General features: G+C 40.4%; 2 protein-coding genes across 2 annotated transcripts; both read right to left on the reverse strand.

The window, feature by feature from the left end:
- Positions 1-335: 335 nt before the first annotated feature.
- On the reverse strand, positions 336-7,729 carry cldc1 (C-type lectin domain containing 1). The gene is made up of 6 exons (XM_079275909.1): positions 7,372-7,729; positions 6,371-6,481; positions 3,961-4,092; positions 3,710-3,861; positions 2,539-2,660; positions 336-2,156 (listed from the first exon to the last, which is right to left on the reverse strand). Exons 1-6 carry the CDS (start codon positions 7,460-7,462, stop codon positions 1,994-1,996), a joined length of 771 nt encoding a protein of 256 aa, XP_079132035.1. The 5' UTR covers positions 7,463-7,729; the 3' UTR covers positions 336-1,993.
- Positions 7,730-9,525: 1,796 nt separating this feature from the next.
- cd4-1 (CD4-1 molecule) lies at positions 9,526-17,702 on the reverse strand. The gene is made up of 10 exons (XM_079275901.1): positions 17,656-17,702; positions 13,654-13,724; positions 13,400-13,561; positions 13,171-13,311; positions 12,462-12,698; positions 11,993-12,361; positions 10,961-11,218; positions 10,711-10,811; positions 10,567-10,610; positions 9,526-10,369 (listed from the first exon to the last, which is right to left on the reverse strand). The coding sequence occupies exons 2-10, from the start codon at positions 13,709-13,711 to the stop codon at positions 10,339-10,341; spliced, it is 1,401 nt and encodes a 466-aa protein (XP_079132027.1). The 5' UTR covers positions 13,712-13,724; positions 17,656-17,702; the 3' UTR covers positions 9,526-10,338.
- Positions 17,703-23,624: the final 5,922 nt, after the last annotated feature.

Raw genomic sequence — 23,624 nt, forward strand, 5'->3', positions numbered from 1 at the left:
CGGTGAACAAACTGGAGGTCAGGACTACCAAAATACATCTGAGGGGGTCACAAAACGATTTAGGGGAGTGCATTTGTCTTCTGTACTGTCTCTTGTCTGTAAAGTGAAATACTTTAAAATCCTTGAACTCGCACAACTCATGTCCACGCTAAGGCCATAACACGTGACAGGGGGTCAACACAAGTAGACTTAATTTTAAGTCGTCACAAGCTAAGCTTTTTCAATACAGTAGGAGGATGCAGTTACATCAATGAAGAGATTTCAACTGGTTACCCTGTATGTGAGATGTGTGGAAATGTGGATGTCATAGACAGAAAAAAGCTGGACACAAGATACAGCATTAAACAACAGACAATTTTATTGACATCAATTTTGTCTCAAAAGTCTAACATAGTGCAGGAAAGCTATTATTATTGCTCTTAGAGGAACAAATACAACATTTACAGCATTAACATAGTGACAACAACTATGAGCTGTAAAGATATAGAGTTTTAATCCAAGCTTCTCCTTGCTTTTTTGACATTGCTGTTCCAGCCATTGTGGTGTATTTTTCTGAAGATTACTTGTCTTATATCACCTGCCTGCATTCATCTGATGTTTGTCCAGTTTTATCTAGTGTTTTTGTTGCATATCAATGCATGTCAATCAATGTATTACATGTCAGTAACAAATTGCATTTTTTACCTTATACTTTTGGTTTTCATTGCTTATATTCTTTAGTGTCTATTTGCAATGTTCTACCACTGGCCTGAGCTACTTCTCCGTGAGTGTGTGCTGGTCAGCCAACAGACTGAAGCCAGCAGAGATTTTGATTCGAATACATTCTCTGTGAGAAGCTCCTTTTCAGTCAGTTTGACCAAGAACTTAGAGACGCTATAAGACAGTGTTGTGTTGTGAAAAACAACACAAAATATGGTTAAAGGAAAATGGATATTGATACAATAATGTATTGAACTGATGCATGCACAAAAAGAGGTGATATTGAAGTCTATACGTGTTTATACTCTGAAGTAAGTGAGCTGCTTCATGAACCGGCCATCGGCTTGCTGTATTATTGATGCACAGTAAATCTATTATTGCATTGAAGTCCATTGAATCCAGGGTGTTACATTGACATTGAAAATATATTATTAAGAAACATTATTGTCTTGGAGTACCTGAAAACGCATTGAAGGTTATTTCCATGACACTTTGCATGCTTTTAGTAAATATTTGTGCACGTGAGCGTTCCCCATTGGCTAGCTCACAGCTGCCGCTCTGTACTGCTCACTGATAGCGTAATCGAACGACCTGAAACACTGTTAGCTCTGTCAGCACGTTTGCCGTAGTTTGTACTGTTCGTGCTGTGAGCACCGTTTACTACGTTCCGCCGACTTAATGCCTCACCATGTTGAGAGCCGTTGAGAGGAAATGAAAATGCTCCCACTCTCTTATTATGCACCTTTAAAGGGAAAACAACCTGAAAACTAAATGCACAGTGATATTTCTGCTGAGTTTACTTGAGAATTTTAACAAATCTCTTCCAAAGATTAACAGCAGAGGCCCACATTTGTAGAACACAGTGACAGCCTTCATGGCATTCAGCTTTGCAACATGAAGACCCTTTTCTAACATGAGACCGGATAGCCTGACATTCAAAGCTGAATTCAACAATAGGCTCATTAATTGTAAATTGGCACGCTCCAAAAAATGTTGGGCTAGCTGATGTCATTGTCAAATATTGACATTCTTCTCTGTCTAAAAGTTGTGCAATACTATATTTTCTTTTAATTCCCCCCAATATGTTTGATCTCAATTCAACAGATTTTCAGCAACCATGCCTTCAGTAAAAAATAAAAAATAATATCCTGTGTGCATATGTTGCGTGTCAAGAATGACCTTTTGGTCTGCGATTAGTTTCCTGTTATCCTGTAATCATTACTTTTTCTCTCTCACAACCACGTGTTGAGTTCCAGACCTCCCAGTTTTGCAGTATTTTCAGTAGTATTGGGATTCAGTTGAGCTGAATGACATCCATCTGGCAGATCCGTTTATAAATGTTTTCACAGGGAACATCAAACCATGTCTTTGCGTGGCTGTCTAAGGTGGCACAATCCTCTCCATGTTCCCCTCCTGACTGATGGTTATTTGGCTCTGAGCTCCACTGATCCCAGTATCTGTGACAGATGGAGAGAGGAGGAAACATGGATTGATAGGGTAAGCTATAAATAACAACTGTGAACATTTCTGACAAACGTGAAAAACAAGCTCACCTCGCCCAAGCCTGTGATTCATTCATGACATTTTTGAACTCTCTTATCTGAGGTTTTGATACAAGAATGGACATGCTGCATGTATATCTTTTGATGTTGCAACTGTTATGTTATTTATATTCATATTCATATTATTTTGTATCTATAGGTCAGGTAAAACAGGCAGCGTATTTTGCTTTGGATGGTTTAGGTTCTTCCTGGACAGTTTATTCAGTGTCATTGAACTTTAATATCAAACATAAGCTAATCAATTATTTACTGCATTAAATATTAAATCAGATAGTACTTGAGCTGCAATGTTGTGTTGTCCACCCATCTCCAGTCTCCTTCCTTCTCTAAGTCAGACAGGCCGATCCAGAAGTGGTAATCAAATCCGCCAATTTTCTTGGCTTCTTCTTCCAGAGCGTCCTGAAAGTAAAGAAACACAAACACACACACACATCATTGACATAATGCACTCCTTAGTGCCAAAGCCTAAATCCTTAACCCATACCCATTTTTCTTTATTTAGTGTAAACTAAACACACATAGTCATAATAAGAAAAGTGTTACTAACAACATAACTAATGGCTCCACTCTATTCACGTGTCCCAGTCATGATGACCGTGAGCCAGCATGTACGATACCAGGACCCTGAAACTGAAGCAGCTAAATGTAATTCAGCCATCATCAATTTCATGATCTACAACAGTTCTTTTCCTACTATATGAAAATTCAAAATGTCTGCTGTGAAAAAGGCCTGTTGCATCGGGTCACTGAACTCAATGTATGCAAAGGCTGATAGAGGTTCACTTCGTGACTCCCAACAGAGCGAAAAGGGGAATCACTCTGGTGTCAGTCAACCACAGCCTGGAGACACACAGTCCTCAGTGGAGGTTTAATCCTTTTACAGTCTATGGTTTAATCAGAACAATATAGAGGAAATCACCATTGTGGATGGACCATGGGTGAGCAGGGCGTACAGGGATATAGGTATGAGACTTTTGTGTTTCGATTATCTACGTCATTGTTTGCTTGTCACAGTAGGAAAAGTATAAGTGTAAATATTAAAATGAAGGCTCATCAGTTGCAGGGTCCTGGTACTGTGCATGCTGGTTCACGGTTATGCTGTCATGGCTTACTGAGATACTTGAATAAAACAGAGCTATCGTCAAAATGTCTGCTGTGAAGAAGGCATATTCAGTTTGTAACTTCAATCTAACTTTCTATCTTAAACTATGCTTGCAAAGTGACCTTGCCTGGCAAAGATGTCTTTATGTTTCACACACACACACACACACACACACACACACCCACACCCACACACTCTCGCGCAGACAGCACACAGTACCGGTAAACAACACAGTTACTGACCCAATTAAGGGTCTATAACGGGGTCTATAAGGTTTGCTGACTTTACCCCGACACACACACACACACACACACACACACACACACTCTCACTCTCACTCCCTCACATGCTGCTCCATGGTGTGCAGTATGGTAAGATGGCTGCCCATAGCTGCACAGCTATCTCTGCTCCTCAGCCAGTCCAGCTTGTCATTGCTGAAGTGGTAACACTGATCCCCAACATGAAGCCATCCTTCAGGACACTCCCTGCACTGCTTAACTATTGGTGAGATAAAGACGGCCAAGGATGAGGGTTAACAGTAAGTTAAGGACAACAGGAAATGAAGATTGTGTGCACGTTTGATCGACATCCCGCCACCTGTCTTTGAACAGCTCCGTCCCAGAGCGCTGTAGTCCTCACACAGCTGGATGTAACGTATCTGTGCCGAGATCAGTTTCAAACCCAGAGATGAGGAGTCCGGGGGGGCACCTGGCACCAGCCTGCCAATCACTGACAAGGAAGGAAGGAAGGAAGGAAGGAATAATGGATGGATGGATGGATGGATGGATAAATGGATAGATGGATAGATGGATAGATGGATGGATGGATAGATGGATAGATGGATAGATGGATAGATGGATAGATGGATGGATAGATGGATAGATGGATAGATGGATGGATAGATGGATAGATGGATAGATGGATGGATAGATGGATGGATAGATGGATAGATGGATAGATGGATAGATGGATGGATGGATGGATAGATGGATAGATGGATAGATGGATAGATGGATGGATGGATGGATAGATGGATAGATGGATGGATGGATAGATGGATAGATGGATGGATAGATGGATAGATGGATAGATGGATAGATGGATAGATGGATGGATGGATGGATAGATGGATAGATGGATGGATGGATAGATGGATAGATGGATAGATGGATGGATAGATGGATAGATGGATAGATAGATGGATAGATGGATAGATGGATAGATGGATGGATAGATGGATAGATGGATAGATGGATAGATGGATGGATAGATGGATAGATGGATAGATGGATGGATAGATGGATAGATGGATAGATGGATAGATGGATGGATAGATGGATAGATGGATAGATGGATGGATAGATGGATGGATAGATGGATAGATGGATAGATGGATGGATGGATGGATAGATGGATAGATGGATGGATGGATGGATAGATGGAGATGGATGGATGGATAGATGGATAGATGGATAGATGGATGGATAGATGGATAGATGGATAGATGGATGGATGGATGGATAGATGGATAGATGGATAGATTTCAGTCAGGACCAAAGTGGACTGACATTGCCACCAACAAAAGCCCGACTAAAACGTATGCAATCGTCATATTGTTGTGTTTTCACCCACTGCTGATTGCTCCCTCTGCAAACATGAATCTCCTCCGTACAGTCTGTGACTCTTTGTTTTTACTGCTGCTGTTACTGGAGATAATTGAGTTTATATGAGCTCCCTTGCGGCTGTAAAAAAACCCGATAATTTACAATATGAACTTTCTTTGGCTTCATTGCCAGATATTTTTCCACATTTGTGTTTCCTCCGTTTTTATGGCGCCACTTCCCCTTTGCCTATTAAAAACATGTTTCTGTAATGTTTTCTAAGAACAATAATTGATATCAGTCATTAATATAGATAATAGATATGTATTTATGTGGCTTTTATTAAAAAATACTGTCAAAGGGACAGACATCATCTCAGGAGGAAACTTGATAAAAAAGTATTGTCACTGATCAGGTTCAGAGGAAAAGAGAGTTAAGCCACTCAGTGTCCTTTTATAGTGTTTTACCTTTATTAACTGTCAGTAACGTTTTGCTGTGCTTAATTGTTCATATCAGAACTATTTTATTTTTTTAATAATAATGAGTAATTCTTGATAAAAAACGAATGACGTATATTACCATTTCCTGGAAAGCCTGCTGATGTAAAACACATTCAGGTGCTGCAGTGATGTTAAATGTAAAACACGTAGACTACACAAAAACACAATGACATACCCATGAACAGTATTTTAAAATGGTGCCGCATTTGGCAGATGTTGTTTACTGCGCAGCCAACAAAGCAAATAAAGAGTATACCTATAAGTAAAGTGAAAACATTTATTCTACCGGATGACCTGACCCACAATAGTTACATTTACCTGCTCGGAATATTGGCTGATTTGTCACGATACAGTACATAATGTTTGCTTCTTATATATTATTCATAGAGTGAAATCATTATTCTTACAATATGTTGTAATAGAAAGTATTAGATGTTTCTTTTTATCTCCTGTTGTTGCAAGTCATCATTTTCAGATACTAAAATGTACTCAATAGCTTCTGTGTCTGTCTATGAATGTGTGTGTGTGTGTGTGTGTGTGTGTGTGTGTGTGTGTGTGTGTGTGTGTGTGTGTGTGTGTCTGGTGGTAATAGATCAAGCACGTACATCCCCAGTGGTGTTTGTTTTAAATGAGTGTGTCCTCACAAGCACATTATCAGGCTGCGCTGCCAGAGCCTGTTGGCCCTGCAGGAGAAATATTTCACAATTATGGACTTTTGTACTTTTTCTATTACATGACCCTCACCGGACTGAGGGGAGCACTTTATCTTTGTTGTTGTCAATTATAGGTGTCCAAAAGCACACTGAGCCGATATAAAAAGAGAATAATCAGAGAGAGGGAGTCTCACAGAGAGAGACAGCCAGGCTGATATACATACTCAGACTGAGGCAGGTTGTTTATACTTACAGAGCACAGTGAGTATGATGTTGGCGCAAATGGAGGCCAAAAAGCCAATAAGCACCAGGAGAGCAGTCCGGCTCCTCAAACACTCAACGCCCCGCTTCAGTCCCTGGGAGCCTGAATAGACACAAAACATGGAAGCTGTCAATTCACCATATTTAATCCTGTGGTGAAGCCCAGAGTGCAGCCGTTGAGTAAAAAGAGATTGTAGAGCAGAACCGTTTGACCAGAATTTAGCTTCATAGGTTTTACTATTCCCAAAAGATAGCACTGCACGTCTGCTGAAAGGTAGGTCAAGTGGATACTATTTGTCTTTTGCTGCCACAAATGAAAAACAAAATATGCATGTAGACATATTCAGCAGTGGCAAAACATTCAGATCCTTTACTGAGTAAAAGTAGCAATGGCACTCTGTAAAAATACTCTAATTACAGGTAAAAGTCCTGCATTAGTAAATGGATAGTAAATGTACCAGATGCTGTACAGTAGATTAAACCACACAACAGAATATAAAATAGAATCAGTGCCACCTCAACCACCTCGGACATTAAAATGCTGCTCACATACGCATAGATTCGTGATAGTAATCCAACAGTTGAATATATGATGGCGTAACAACGACAGAGCCCATGTTGCCTGCTTTGTGAGTTACTTTTTTACTTTCAGAACATTTAACTGATAATACATAGACAGTACATTTCCTTAAGTAAAAGTTGAATGCATGACCTTCACTTTAAATGTGATATTTTTACATACGTACACAGGTATTGCTACTTTTACTTCAGTAAATATTCTGAATACTTCTTTCACCGCTGTTATTGAGGACAACACGTTCACCATTTTCCCTATGAAATGTAGGCAAGTGAAGTAGACTTGACTACAAAGAGGAAAAGTAAAGTACAAGTATTTCAGAATTGTCACAGTACCTGATGTACTTATGTGTGGATGATATGTCACCACTGGCTCTTACACTCTCTCAATATCTTTGTCACATAAACAAACAATACCGTCGTTGTGTTGGAGAATGAGCCTGTTCCCTCCAGGGGTCGGCTCCTCTGTGAACTCCTGCAGGTTGCTGTAGTTTTCTCTCTCCTCCATGGCTTTGGTGGCCTTGTTAACACTCTGTCTCACTCTGTCTCTCTGTGTGCTGTACCTCCCCTGGTCCCTAAAGGCGTTGGTATCTCCTCTCCCAAGCAGCAATATTTCGCCTTGGAATTAAATTTGTCGCTGCTGGTTGATGTATCGAGGCAGGTCGCCCTGCCCACAACACTGCTGCAGTGCTGTAACAAATGTTTCTACAACTAAATAACGCCAGCTCTCTCTGGAAAAGAGACGACCGTGTTAATCCAAAGTTGGAGAGTCTTTCCTCACTTCGTTGGCTCTGTGTCTGCTTGTTGCTGTGGTGTTTCACTGTCAACTTGCCCTATTGCACAATCCCAGTGGTTTCCTCACTCTCGAGCTCTGTTTGGAGAGAGGCACTGATTCTGGATCTGACAGTTGTGTAATAGATAGCAACGCACGTTATGTGGGCGTGTGAGTCAGAACAGAAATGTGTGCTTTTGAGAAAGGTGGAAAAAACATTGAGTAACTTCAACTTCCTGACATTAATTTAAAAAAGAAAATTGGAACTGTGACAAAGTTGTGACGGGAAAGCAGCGGGGAGCTGTGTGTTTGTCCTGTGTGCGTGTGTGTGTGTGTGTTTGTCCTGTGTGTGTTGCAAAGAAAATAAAGCCAAGCTCTGAATCAGAAAGTCCACCGATTCATGAGAATTTGTGGCGATGGTGCAAACACATATTTTAGCGCAGTAGTCACTGAAACAATCACAGACATGAACAACACCAAATAATCCTTCTCTGCTTTAATTAGTTTGAAGAACGAAACCTCATGAAGAACAATAGCTGACAATGGCTGTAGGAATTAGGTGCCAAGAAAAAAATAATAAATGGGACATATACCAAAGAAAAAACCATAAACATGTTGACAGTGTGTTGAAGCAACAGAGTGGGCATCTGGTGTGTGTGTGTGTGTGTGTGTGCGTGTGTGTGTGTGTGTGTGGTGTAGCGGTGATATTGTTGCAGCTGCTCTACTAACGAAGAGAATACAAATAACTCTCAACACACAAACACATGGCCACACACTGCGTTGACTACTGCTGAGTCGTTCTTTCTACATCTCCATCTTTGCCAATTTTTAAAGAATTTGTCTTCGCTCACGTTACGGAAAATAAACCCCAACCTGTATGCCAGAGTTCCATCATGAAATGTGTGTTTATCTGATCCAATATGGCAGGTCATCAATGGGGTTTGGCCACAAGATATTGCACCATCTGAGTTTACATGTTCTGGTAAACATGAACTTTCCAGTGTGTCTGGTAGATTCCTCCAATCTGTACTTTCTGTCCCCTGCTCTATGAAATACCCAGAGAGCAGAGAGAGGAAGCCAAAGTTTGTGATATTCTACGAGCTGAGAGACACGATGAACCTCATCAAAAAGAAAGATAAGTGCAACAATGTGCACCAGTGGCGTACGGTAGTTACGACGGGCCCCGGTGCAAAGTAGGAAAGGAATCCAGATTAGGGAGCTTTGCTACTGTATCCTCCTTTTCTTTTTTGAACAGCCGTATTTCTGAGGTGGCAATCTTAATCACTCGCAAGGGCCTGGTCCTCCGGAGGGGCCTGCTCTACCGTGCAACAGCACTGCCTACACTGATTATATTTACGCCCCTGTGTGCACATATATGTGGATCTGCATGTACGCTCATGTTGTATCATGCTATTGGTGTCATTAGGCACCCTGGGCATCAGAGGCCACGCTGTCCTCTATGTTCTCATCGAGCCGTTGGTTTCGGGAGCCTCCTCTCAAGCTGCAGACACTCCAGAGGAAGAAGTGTCCTCTCTGAAGCTGATTATTGTTGCCGATTATCCAACCTGGCAACCAGCTGCTCAGCTCCAGGTACTGCACTTTCCACTATTTCAATAGTACCGGTACAAATAAGTGTACAGAGATAGGTGGCCATCTTGCCATCGTGACCACCAAAGAACAGCATGTAAGAGTATTCCTGTATGTTTTGTTCTCTTTATTTTAATAGATGTGTTGATGTCACAAAATATTTACAATACATTTGGATGCCATACCTTTTGCATTGGAACAAGAAGGCAAAAGGGTCGGAGGGATGTACACATACTACTGGATCGGACTGTCTGACGTTGACAATGAAGGAGACTGGAAATGGGTGGACAGCTCAAAACTTATTAAAACCCGTGTGTATGAAACGACTGAAAGCAAATAAAACACTCTTCTCATGATAAGAATACTGTCCATACTGTCCATTAGTCAGGGGGTCGGCCAAGTCAGTATGATTTATCCTCTGGGGACCATGATTGCCTGTGCAACATTTGTGTCGACAAATTTGTTGCCTAAATAAGGCCTATTCCTAAAAAATAGAAGACCCGATTGGAAAACTACTTTGCAATTTGATCGACAAATAAACAATTATCTAAATAAAGTTCCTGTTCTGTTTATTTGGTATTAACAAATGTTCATTTTAATATATTTAATATATTTCTTAATATGTGTAAAAGAAAGTAACCAAGCCTATCAGTGCATTATTATAATAGAGCTTCATAGAAAAGATATCGAGAAACAATGTGAATAAAATGTAGCACGACATAAACAATTATCAAAAGCAATGATCACAAACAACAATGTAAATGATGATTAAAAGAAGAACACAGCAATTCTGTTACATTACAAATATAAAAACAATCCTAAAATGGCTGATATGTAGCGACATGTGAAATATAGTTTTGTGATAAACCAGTCTTTGAAATTAACTTCTTTTTAAACTTCCTGACCCTCACTAACACACCCAACAGAGTTTCACAGCTTAGTGGATGTGACAGAAAAATCCATCTTATCTGGACAGAAATTCAATTGTTTTTGAAGTCCTCTTGAAAATGTCTCCGTGTGAGATATTATGTTCTGTAGAATCCTTTGGGTTTGGGGCTGAAACACAAAAAAAGTCACAGGTTTATTTTTGAGTTATGGAAAGAGACACAGCTACAAAAAGCAAAGTGCAGATGTTGATTTGATTAATGTTTATTTTCTTCATAAAACACCTTGTGGCTCAATGTTTCAGTGCTGATGACTGTGAATGTGTGTCTTGAGTAATTTCACGAGTCCAGGAAATAGTTGTTACGTACGTTTTGCATTTGCAGAGTCGGCGCCTGAGGTGTGTCATCTTCTGCTAATGCCATCAGCAGAGAGAGAGAGACACATAACTCTTAATGCCACATTAATACGCCAGTGTGATCGAACAGAAAGGAATAGGAATGGTTTAACTGTACTTGTCTGCGTCGGTAGAGGATGAATGCCAGGATGAGCAGGAGGATTACGATGACTGTGACACTACATATGACCACCAGCATCCACGAACTCATTTTGGGTTCTGTGTACAACAGAAACAGAGAGGCATCAAACAGTATACAGTACACAGAGCACTTCATATGAAGCCAAGATTCTGTCGCAAAAGAGATTGTGGCCACAAGGTCATGCCCGTGTCACGTTTCCTGCTCTCTTCTCACTTCCTGCCCTCACCAACTTTCAGCGTTATCTCAGCCGACGTCAGCCGTGCGTTACTCTGCCACAGCTCACATCTCCACTTTCCGCCATCTCCTGTCCCCACTTCCGGGATGGTGAGATGGGCGAGGTGACGGTCAGATGTCGGAGACGACAGGGACGATTGTTCGGGCGGAAACCATTTCAGTTGCAGGTCAGACGGCAGCGGATGGCCGAGGCTGCAAGTCAGGTTGAGCTGCTGGCCAGAAATTAACTCTGTTCCCGGAGAGGAGATGACTGAAGAGACAGAAAGAGAGAAGTGCAGAAAGAGAGAAAGAGAAACGTCACGAGCATGAGAAGATTTGGCAGGCTGGATGAATCCTGTGCTCTCCTTCCCTCTACATTCACTATCTGAATCTGACTGAGCATCTGTTGCTGCAGTGTGCCAGCCAAACCTGCCAAACTTAGGGGGAGAAAACGCTTTTTTTTTGTTGGAGAGAACCACAAAAGTTGCAGCAGGACTTTAAAGGGATCTAGTAAAACTCGGGGGTCCAAGAGAAAATCTGGGGACCCATATTTGCAAGATAGCCCCCTTTCTTGAAATCAGATTGGTGGACTTGTTTCAATGTTCCTGGTTAAATAATAACTCAGATAATAATTAGCAATTTTTTGTTTTACACCATAAATCCTATATCACAGAGTCCAATTAAAATTCATTGTGTTATCACACTCGAATGGTGGAGGGAAAGCTTGGTATACTCTATAAAAATAAGTGGAGCTAGACAAGTGTATTAGCCACTGAATTAAAAATGTCACACCAGGGACACTTCCAAATAAACTCTGCAGCAGAGAGATGAAAACACTTGCACGGTACAACAGAGCAGAAGCAGCGAGGAGGCAGAGAAATGTCTCCGACTTCTGAATGACAATTAAGAAGGAACAAAGAAACTGGAAATCAAGAAGATACATGAGGACACTGCCAAAACAAAAGAACAATCAAAAAAAATAAATTATATGACGGATGTGAGTTCAACACAGAGCTAGGCTACAAATCTATTTATTTTGACTTACTTTGCAGCACCTTTACGTGCACAGTCCTGTTCAGAGTCACACCATTTTTTAATTCCAAGGCGCACACATAATCTCCTCCGTCTTCTTCTGTGCCTCGATTTCTGGTCAAAGACAGATTTTTTTTTTTAGGGTCTGGTACAGGGTGCAGTCCTCTGTTTTGGTCTGCCTTCCAGGTCAGTGGATCCTCCAGAGAGAGGGAGAAGAGACTCTGTGGAATCAAGCCTGATTCAGGGATAAAGTGCCAGCGGACACCTTGGATCTCCTTGGCTTTGAGTTGTTCCCAGGAGATGTGAGCAGGAAGGGAACAAGGGATGGTGAGAGGGCAGGATTTAGACGTATATTGAGGATGTAAAGGAGCCGGGGAGAGGTCTAAATAGGAAGGAAAAGAGAGATAATAGCAAAGTTATCTTCAGGCTGAGGGTACACTACTGTAAAACAAATGCATACATGCTCATACACGGTAACTTACCCAAAACCGTAACAGAAACTATGGCCTTGTTCTCTTTCTTATCATATGTCACAACACAAGTCCACTGGCCATTTTCTTGGCTGGTGGCTGTAAGTGGTCCTTGACCTTTTTTAACTTTCCCTCCCGAGGGATTCAGCCACTGTATCTCTGGGCCCTTGTGACCCGGAAGAGGCTCTGCGTCGCAGGACAGAGACAGTGGGTCCCCAGGCAGCAGAGGAGAGGGTGGGTTCACACTCACTAGGAAACAGAATGGAAATGATGAAAATTATAAAAGGTTTGACTTTTTCTGAATGTGGTAGGTCATTTAATATTTTGACTGCTATGTGGCGGTATATTTCCATCGAGTAAACATATTTAAAAAAAAATAAAAATACAGGAGCAGTTAGGTAAAAACCTCCCAAAAGGTTCTTAAGTAAGAGAACGGCCTCGTGACTATCATGTTGATGAGTTTGTCCACTGGGCTTTGAAAAGACAAAAGATTGTAGAGCTTGACAAGTGAAACCCGCAGCATGAAAACATGGAAAACATAAAAATTACACTTACTTTACAGAACACATTTTATAAAAACATACCCTAGATTTTATGAAATACATCTGCCCATGACAACTACCGGTATTTAAAGTACTAAAGCCAAAAAGTACAAGAGTCCTTGAAATGAAAATGTAGCAGGTTGACTGAAGTGATCATGTCACCGTATTCTAACTCTTACCGGTGAGTTTGAGAAGTTTATATGTAGTTAAGCGAGGGTCACCGGTGCATTTCAAGAAAAAAGTCCCAAAGTCGCTTTGTTGGATGTCTTTGATGATCAGTGAGGCGTCAGATAAGGACAGTCTGTCTTTCCAGGCTTCATCTGCAAGGGAGGAATTTAATTATTGTTACCGTCAAAAGTACCTTTATTTGTTTCATGATATCTGCGAATTGCTCAATGCACCGTTCACCTGAAGTGGTCGACGATCCGCCCATGTTATTGCGCCAGGCAAGCTGAAGGCCATCCTCTTTTTCAAAATTCCAGTACACATACTCCTTTTGTACATTAATATTGCCAGGAGCCTTAAGGGTAGCCGTCTCTCCCAGCTGAGCATATATCACCTCTACTGCCCCTAAGAGAGTGAGAAGGATGTTATTTGTTGCTGCACAAAACCAAACTATCCTCAAGTGAAACAAATAAAATCATCTGCAGTCAGTGTCTCACCTGTTTTAGACATGAGCGCAGCCAGGAGGAGGACGACGGATTGAATTACATTCCTCATTTTAGTCACACGTCTGGAAAAAAGTTAGTTTAGAAAAATACAGAAAACATATTTATATCGATTTTGTACGATGATAATAATAATACACTTTATTTGATTTGCAACTTTCATTGATACAATTCGCAGTAGTTTAAACTACATAACAAAAATGCAATACAACTGTTGATGAATGTTTAAATTGATTTTAATAGAAGTGCAGTGCTGTTGTAAAGACATTTAAATGGATGTGATCTGCTCTCTTTTGCAGATTTCTTGATTTCTAGTCCAATTAAAAGAGCATTGCAATGGTAAAGATCAGAGAAGACCAAAGCATGAATCAAGATGAATTAAAGATAAATAGAATAAGCATCAGAGCCCTCAGTGTGAACGAAGGTATTGACAGATTTGGAATGAAATACTTGAAAAGTAAATTGATCTTGAAGATACATACTTTACTACTACTATGTCTTATTACTTGTATGAACTTTTGCTGCAAAGAGAAATCATTCAGCAGGAAGCAAAGTTTGGTTTGTGGTGGTCTCAGATTTAGAGAGATTTGAGGGGATAAAAGAAAACGAGTGAACAGAGTTGAGAGTGGGCGGCCTGTGGTGGGTTTCTGAATGAGAAGAAACAGACAAATGTCGGAGGGAAGAGAGACAGAGCGTACGCTGGGTTGTGGTGGGCCTTGATTTAGTTTAGGTGCAGATTCTTATCCCAATCCTCCCTCCCTGCCTCTCACACCCCCTCTCTTCCTCCCCTGTTCCACGAAAGACGGATCTCTTCACGCTTAAAAAGAGAAAAGAAAAGAGACCACAGCCCCAGCGGCACACCTAGACTGTGGTTTAAAGGTAGATGCTTCTCCCTCTCTCTCTTTCTCCTCCTCCACTTTTTCATGGTTTGTACAGTATATGATTATGCAAAAAACACATTTTCTTTCACTGTTGCTTCTGAAAACACACGTGAACATATGAATCAGATCTACTTTTGAATTAAACCCCCGAAGATCAAAATCAATCTACATTTTATTGAAGGGCCGTGAATGTAACCGCACAGACCAAATTAAATAAATCTAATATCAAAATCCATGCAGATTGGAACACTACATATTAATGTTTATAGGTGTTTTGCCTCAAGATGAAATAATGCATATAGGTGACACGATGAGCGCTGGCTTCTTACTTGCACTTGTCTAAAATTTCAAAAACTAACAAAATGATAGATAATAAGAATGAGAAAAATGATTTCCATTGGTGTATTTTTTCTCTCTTAATGTGTTGACAAATATTATAAAATATCCCTGGAGGGAGTCACGGGGTCAAGGCGCCAGCCATGAACGCAATGTCCCAAGTTTGCGTCGGGCCAGAGACCTTTGTTTCCTGTCATTCCTCCTCCTGCTCCCATTGTTTCCTGTCATCTCTCTTCTGAAAGCTATCCAGTAAATGCATGAAGTGCCCCAAAAAATCTCTTCAAAAGTCTCTTTGTCTTGCCATTAGAGGCAAAAAAGTCTCCTCACAAACGATCCGCAATGACCCGTGAAAATGAGTTATGGCCTTCGACATAAAAGTATCAGACGTTGATAAATGTCTGTTTATGCTTTAAACATGTTACGATCATCCGTCTGAGTTACCTCAAGAAAAGCAAGTGTGTCAAGGAGACATGACTCAAAGCAAATGGTTTATATGTTTCAAATGTATCTATAAAAGAAGGAGTGTAAACATGTGACGAGAGAGATGTATGAGATTTAATAAATGATGTTGCGTTATTTATTATAACTCACATCTGGGTTTGTAAGACAGCGAGTGAAAGAAGAGAGCGGAGACAGAGCGATATCGATGATGAACAGACGTTCAAAGTCGCAGCACCTGTGGAGCTGAAACCCAGAAACCAAGATGGTCACGAGTGTCGTCAGGAAGGAGCTTCAACAACAAGCAGAGATGGAGGGGGAGGCGAGGGGAGGGGAGGGGGGAGGAGGGGAGGGTCAAACACCGTGGGGAGCAGTGGCGGCTGGTCAATAGAGGGCCATGGGGCATGGCCCCACCATGAGCCACACAAAAAAGGAAAAATAAAAAATTAAAAAATTATAATAATCATAAATTATACAAAGTGTCAATATTTGTGTTTTTGAACTATGGAATGTACCCAGTAATGTGTGTAAAATATGATATCTGCGCAAAATATATGCTTTTCCTGCTCGTTCTCTCCGCCTGTGTGCTCTCTGCTCGTCCTCTCTGTCTGTGTGCACGACACTCTGAGAACGCGCAGCTTGGGGGGCCTGATCGTTTTGGCCCAAAAGAGGCGGGTCTATGAAGCAGTTTAGCCAATTGCTGATTCAAGATATAAATGAGTGACATACAATTTAGCCAATCAGCGCCCTCAAATAGATTCAGCTGTGGGCCAGAACGATCAGGCCCCCCTCGCTGCGCGTTCTCGTCAGGAGAAGTCTCTACAGGCGCTCGCGCCAGCGCGAGCAGTAATCCTCCAAGACCCGTTTGAGAGGAGAACTTTGGCGGAGATTCTGCAGCCAAAGAGCTGATATCAGATCAGCCTGACCTCATAATCAGACAGCAGACTCGCGGGAAAGGGAAGCAGTACATGCGAAGCTTCTGTACTAGCTGAACACCAGACAGGTTTGGCTAGCTGGATGACGTCATGCTAATAACGTATTTAGCTTTTTAAAACAACGGGGACGGATCCAGCACGGACGGTTAGGGAGTGAGGGATGAGGAGGTAAGGAAACATGAGAACACCAGGACACACATGAGAACTCTGTCAAGCTACATATTATGCAAAGTGAACATCTTTTATTCTACATAGCTGTCCTCAGTCTCATCTGCTTAACTTGGTCATGGAGACATCAACATGTAATAGAGATGTTAAATTAACAGTGAAAACTCATCATAGCTTAATTTAACATCAGTATTCATAATTAAACTTCATGTTTACTTCTCCTGATCTTTACCTCCTATAACAAGGTCCATAGGGGCATCTCAATAAATAAACATGTTATATTATATTATATAAGTGTTATTTACTGATTGTTTTCGTGTTGGAATACATGTTAAATATTTAACTGCCAAGTAATAATGCGTGTTTGATACTTACATTTTTTTTGCATTAAATCATACTGGGATGTTTGCTGAAATTGATAGGATGGCCCTACCTAGAACATTTTCCACCAGCCGCCACTGGTGGGGAGGTGAAGAGAGCAAGCAGAAAAAGGAAAAGGACACCACAGTGTAATTCATTGGTTAAAGTGCATCTGCTTTTCACTGAACTGAATTTATCATCCTTTTGAAACTTTACTTCTTAATGAATTCTATATACAGATATAGTTTACGAGCAGGAAAATAATTGTCGGACTGAAAAATAATTGGTACACAAATCACCGTTAAAGGCATCTCAACATATTTGGTTCAGATTGTCATATTAAAATGTCTTTTAAACGTATTCTTTAAAGGTCCATATGAATTAAATGCACTGATACTTTACGTCCCTGATCTGTAAATTGTGTGTATAGCGGTATTTCACTTTGTGGTGTCGAGTGTTTTACTATTTTGTGAATTTCAGCAAAGCATGAAGCAAGAAAGAAGAAATGCAACAAATACAACAAAAAATGATTTGAAGTGTACTGACAATTTTATAGAAATCAGTTTTTATGATGTTTGTTGTTTATGATTTCCGTGTTTAATATTTTAATATTTCTTTCTGTTTTATTAAGATGATCAGTATTTGTGCGTTTGATTGATACGTCTTGTTTTCTGCAATTAGATGAATATATAAAACTCTGTTTGCTATTTCGGCCCCGCTGGGCACGCGGAGATCTATCAGGTTCATAATTAATAATTAGTATCAGGTAATGGAAAAAGAGAATGCACTAATATTTGGCATGTACAGCAGTAAATGCTTTGACATTTTGAAGTACATGCATATTTAGCAAAACATTTCTTAAATTACAGTATACTCACATCTGTTGTCGAGTGCTGAATGTCCCTCGGTGTTCTGTGATCCGGAGTCGGGTGGAAATGTTGAATGTTTATCAAACAAACTCTCTTTTTAAGTGGCGTTGCACCTCCCTCATCACCGATTGGTCTGGAAACAAAACACACAGTCGTCAACGCCAGCCAGAATCAGAATGATGATCTTTGATTGGTTGTTACAGAGGAAGAGGGAAAGCGCTCTTAAGACAGTAGACAGCAGAAACTAATCCCTTCATGTGTTAAAAATGTATGCTTTGTATTATATCATATCATTTGGGCAGCGTAATGGTGCCATATAATCTTATGTATTCACGATATTCTTTGTTCCTTTTTACTTTTTAATCTCTCCAACAGAAAAACAAACAAATAATCTGAATTGGCTAAATGTGTTATTTGAGTTGCTGCCTGATAACGGTCTCCAGGGACTCATTATCTATCTTTTGCATGTTCTAAATAGCACATCGGCGGCTTGCGGCCTAATTTATTATAATTGCTCAGTTGATTTTCCCCATGTCATATAATTGTGCTGATTTAGATACGTAATTAGTTTATCAGAATTCAAGCCATGGAGTGCTCAACCAATCTTCACAAAAGCAGCTGAAAATGCAAATTAAAAATGAGACAGTTCCTAAAAAAGAAACAGTCAGATAAAGTGCTGCGAGGGGGAAAAAGATTGTTTGCGGGAAATTATCTCGCTGGGACGGCTGTACGGAGAAATGTGAGTTTAATATACATATAAAACACAACAAATATATGAGGAGAGTTCAAATCCTAAGAAATACACCTTTCATCGTCTCGTCTGGAAGGTCAACTGTGTTCTCCGTGTGTCATTTTTCACACTCTGACCTACCACCAATCTCATTTCTCATAAAAATGTTCGTTATTCAATCACTTTAACATTGATGAAGTCTTTAGATATCGTCTAATACACGGGAACATGCTGTTGTGTGAAAACTGGAAGCGTCGCTTTTTAGTCCTCAGATTCATGAGATAAATGGAAGTAAAAGTTGTATAAATTCTAGCGGGTGATTTGTCTTCCGTCTGACAAACAGAAAGACTTTGCTGCCCATGGAACATGATGTCCTTTGTCAAAATAGTCAAACTGCTCTTACGTATTTGAAAACACCGATCACCAACCGAAGAAATGTATTTTTCCATCACTGTTTGATAACTTGACGTATTTTCTTGTTCCATTGATGATATATCACACGTCAAACATTCAAATGTAAAACACTGTCAGCACCAGACTTTATGTGCATGATTTTAGACACATTTCCTCGTACTCCAGCGTGCCACATTTGAATGTTTGACAGTAAAAAAGAATCTGACTGCAATTTAAATAAAGGTTTGAACAAGATCCTGCCAAACGGTCCGCACGGCTGGAAGAGATGAACAGTTCCGAGTAAATGTTTTCATCTAATCTAATTATTGTTTTCTGTTCCGATGAATTATAATTAAATGATAAAATGCAAAACAATCAGAATCAACAAAGCAGCCGGGGTTTTAACAAACAAACCTATAAATGCAAAGTGCAGGTTTCAGCTCTGTGATAACCAACATTTGTAAATACTTCCAAATATAGTCGTGCACTCATTTACCTCTTGTGGTGCTGCTTTTGGTGGACTCATTGAGGAATGATTATCTCTTTGTATAATAATTACAGTTCATTTTAAAGTACAGGCCTACGGTTTACGGGGTTTTAGTTCATGATATATTCGTCTGTATTTTCGTGACATGAAGAAAAACGATTGCCTGTCAGCCAGTGAGAAATTCAGATTACACTCTGCATGACAAGTAGTTCTTGTAGTACTTTTTGGGTAAATGTACACCTGTGCGGGAGCCAAACATCTGCTTGTGCTTATCTCCACTCCGAACCTTCTGTAGAGTCTCGTCTGCACTCAATACGGCAGTAATATAACATCTGTGTTTCTCTGTTTGTTGTCTGAGTTTGTCTCTTCCAGTTTATTGGGCTCCTTACTGAAGTAATGCACAAAACTGCAAAGATTGTTACAATATCGCTTTACAACTGCACTGACCGGAGTTAAATACTGAGAGGAAAGAATCCTCCAATGCACATTTATACAACCACCAATAAATATGTTTATTAATACATAAAATCACAAAAGAAAGTTTGCAAAATGATGCATTTAATGTAGAAGAAGTAAGAGAACAATACAATACAGATAGTTTGAAGGTGTCAAGGTTTAAGACACATTTCAGCGTCATTTTTTATTGTACCACATTGACACATTCATTTTTAGGCATCCTAACAAATATGAATTTGTCCTCGCAGCTACAGGATTCATTAAGGGGCTGGAGCTGCAGAAACACACTGCTGAGGTGGTTTAGAAACATGAACCACAACAAGGACAAAGCAAACATCGCACACACGTCTCATGTGTCTCTCTGAGGTTTGTCTGCCTGCCTCTGTACTGCCTTCATGAAGGGCTCACACCTGCTTCTGTTGCCTCTGAGCTCGAAATGAAACAAGCCTTTTGTTTGCTCCTTAGAACGAAGCCCTTCAAGTTATGGCCGCCATACAGAAACATTTACTTCTCGGGCCTCGCATATTCACTTTACGGAGCACCCGGACAAAAATGTGGAATACAGAAAAGGTTCAAATTTGACGCTTTCTCAGTGGATACATATCTGTTTTTGAACTGTAATTTCGATGGAAAACACCTGAAAGTGAGGACTCCCTCATTAGTCACACAGCTAACGAGGGCGTGTGGCCCACATCGTTTCATTACTGAAAGAGAAAAAGACTGTAAGTGTGGGCCACAAGGTTAGAAGGAAGGGGTGATTCACTTATTTCATACATATCTCTACGTTTCCTCATCCTCCATTCACTCCCTCTGAGGACTTCCCTCACCATGCAATCTCTATTTTCTTTGTGTGACTTTGTGTGTTTTATAACCATTTCGAGTCAGGCGGTGGTGTGCGCGTTAACCCGAGGCACGTAACCAAAACACTGTAGGCTGTCTGAAGCCCTGCGTATATACGGGAAGGTACCGAGTTTCTGCTGCATGTGACTGCTCTGATGTTTCAGAAATAAACAAAATGTCAGTGGAAAAGAGGTTGAGAATCAGAAACAAGTGACATTCTGCTCAATGACTGAAAACATGTTTCATCATGTGGGGGAACTTCATTCAAGCTCCTTTGAAACTTCAGATTTGTAAAACAATGGCTGTCTCTCCCACTCACTTACCGGTACATCATTCGTACACATCGATGCTTATTTTCGTGTGTTACTGTATTGTTTGTGGGCAGCTGCGTCGTTTCATCAGAATGGAAAAATATGCTATTTTTGTTACATCTGGCAGGACTGTCATGTTGTTGTACTGTCAAGTCATGTTGCTGTAATATTTCTAAGAAGTTCCAACTGAATTACTTTTGTCATCGGAAAAATGCATCATAGCTCGCAAGTGCAAACTGTTGCTGTAAAGTTGTCGACAACATAAAGCTGATTTTCGGAAGTAAAACGATGACGTTGGTTATATCATGGAAAACCTGCTCCTACAGCGCCTACACACAGTACATACATACATGCAGCAACAACTGTTTCTGCAGTTAAAGTGACTATTCCTGTAAATAATCAGCGTGACCATATTATTATTCATCCAATTACTGTCAGAATTAGACATCTCTATTAACGGGTGAGCTGTACATGGAAGGTAGGAGTTGTTAAATGGGGTTATTGATACAAAGCACAACTTAAAAAGTGAACCCTGTTGTAAGATATCTCTCAATAAAATAGCTTGCCTGGCAACCCCCAATTTCCAATATCAAAGCATCCATGAACGTTTCTTCACTGATGCTCTGCAGTAGATTCAGGTTTCATGCATTTTCTACAATATTATGCTGCATTTTCAGTACTACATGTAAAGAAATGTTCAGCAGCGGAACTCTAAAACTAACGTAAATGCACTATTTCTTATATTTTAATGCATTTGCTCCGGCACTCCAATAAGTCAACGGTGAAGCCGCATCAAATAACCGCCACGTCTTGTTTCAATCCAAGCCGACATTACATGTCACACCACGTTATCTGTTCATCTCGACACCGTCAACTATCAAACAAAGACAAAAACACCCCCCAAATGTACTTGCACAGAGTAGTATTTGTATTATTTTGAGCAAAAACACTCACTTAAAGTACATAAGTAGAACATGTTATGTACTGTGGACAACAAGAGTTTATTTGCCAGTAATAAATTACACAACTGCTACATAGACACTGCGGTGCTACGTCAATGCAGGAGCCTTATTATAGATCAGGAATCCCATTATTTATCGTCATATTGCTCTGAAATGTGTTCTACTTTACAAGCACAGTCCATGGCGCATAAATGAGAAAAGAAACATTATTATTCATACACAATAATGTCACAACACAGACAGTTGCAGTGTATTCCATCGAACCGCTCAGCGCTCAGGGTCGGACATACACAAGTGCACACACAGTAAAAGCTTTAGTTCAACCATTATGTTTCATTTCCTGGTTCAATGCACTTTATCGTTGGCCTTCTGGGAAACATCGTCTTGCTTGGCAGTTTAACATTAAAGTTGCACACAAGTTTACACACATGTGCAACGCTGAAGAGGCATCACTTAACTGCCTTCTTGTCACAAGTGAAACGACAAACTAGACAAATGTATGAATTCAATCTGAGACCGATCAGTGGTCGATCACAAAGTAGCAGTTATTTAAACACCGACTCCACGTGTCAGAAGCTGCGTTGACGTCTGAGACCTGCGTGCAGCCGAGGCTCAACGTGAGGGGAGTTTACAGAATGGTAAATCACCTACCAGGTGATCATTTTCAATTTAAGGATTGTGGATTATCTAAAAATAAAGAGTGCAGTTTGCACCTGTGGTTGGTGTCCAGGTGACTGTATGTTAGCTGCTCTCCTGGTGCTCTGAAAACTCACATTTCAACACGCTGACTGCTGCACCTGTTTTGCGGCCATCAAATGCTGCTGACTGGCATTCAACATAATATGACGCAAACTTATGCCAGGTGTTTGCACGGCTTTGTTTAACCAATAGGTAGACTTTATATACTGTATATCATGATGTTCTCAGGTACTGGATACATTCCTGCTGGAATGATTGTCCAAATGGAAATACAAGAGGCAGGGACACACACTGGTTCAGAAATATCAGTTTCGCTTTGAATGATCGTGTGTGTGTGTGTGTGTTTGTGTGTTCATTTGTGTAAAACAGACGATGAGAAAGAGGACTGAGTAATAGCCATGAAAAGGGAATCCTGTTGTCTCGTATGAAAACACCCCCAAAGACGTTACATTTTCATAACAGTGAGGGAAACACAGCTTAGTAATCGCCTACAGAAGAGACAATGAAATGCACATTGAGCAGCTAAATATGTATGTTGACAAGCCCCTCGCCGCTCTGAGAGGGAGAAAGACTTCATGACTTTTGTTACTGTATACGATGTAGTCCATAACACCCTTTCATTATTTTGGCTCTGCACTCCGGCACACAAATACAAACAACGACGGGTAAAGAGCTGACTTCAAGCCTCGTCTCTGTTTGAAGATCTTATTGAGTGTTTGTTGTACATAGTACCTTGCATTTTTGGACAATGCAGCCAAACAGCTGATGATGAAAGCCCCCAAAACAAGCAAGGCGTGAAGATCACTGCCATCACAGGTCCTTCAGAACAACACCGGGTAAAATACCTGCTGATATCTGTCGGTCACAGACTTCAAACTACAAACCTGCAACCAAATATTGAATGTGAAAACTCGATATAGGTTGTTGTTGTTTTTTAATTAATCCGTAAATACATTTTGGGTCCACTGAAAAAAAAAGAAGTATAAATGTATGAGAGATATAAGAGCATACACTATTGAATCTTATTCCTGAATTTGAAATCGGAACGAACGAGCCAACACAACAATGAACTTTGAACAAACTGAAATGTGCACACAAAA

Source organism: Melanostigma gelatinosum (assembly GCF_949748355.1).
Source record: "Melanostigma gelatinosum genome assembly, chromosome: 9".
NCBI lineage: Eukaryota > Metazoa > Chordata > Actinopteri > Perciformes > Zoarcidae > Melanostigma > Melanostigma gelatinosum.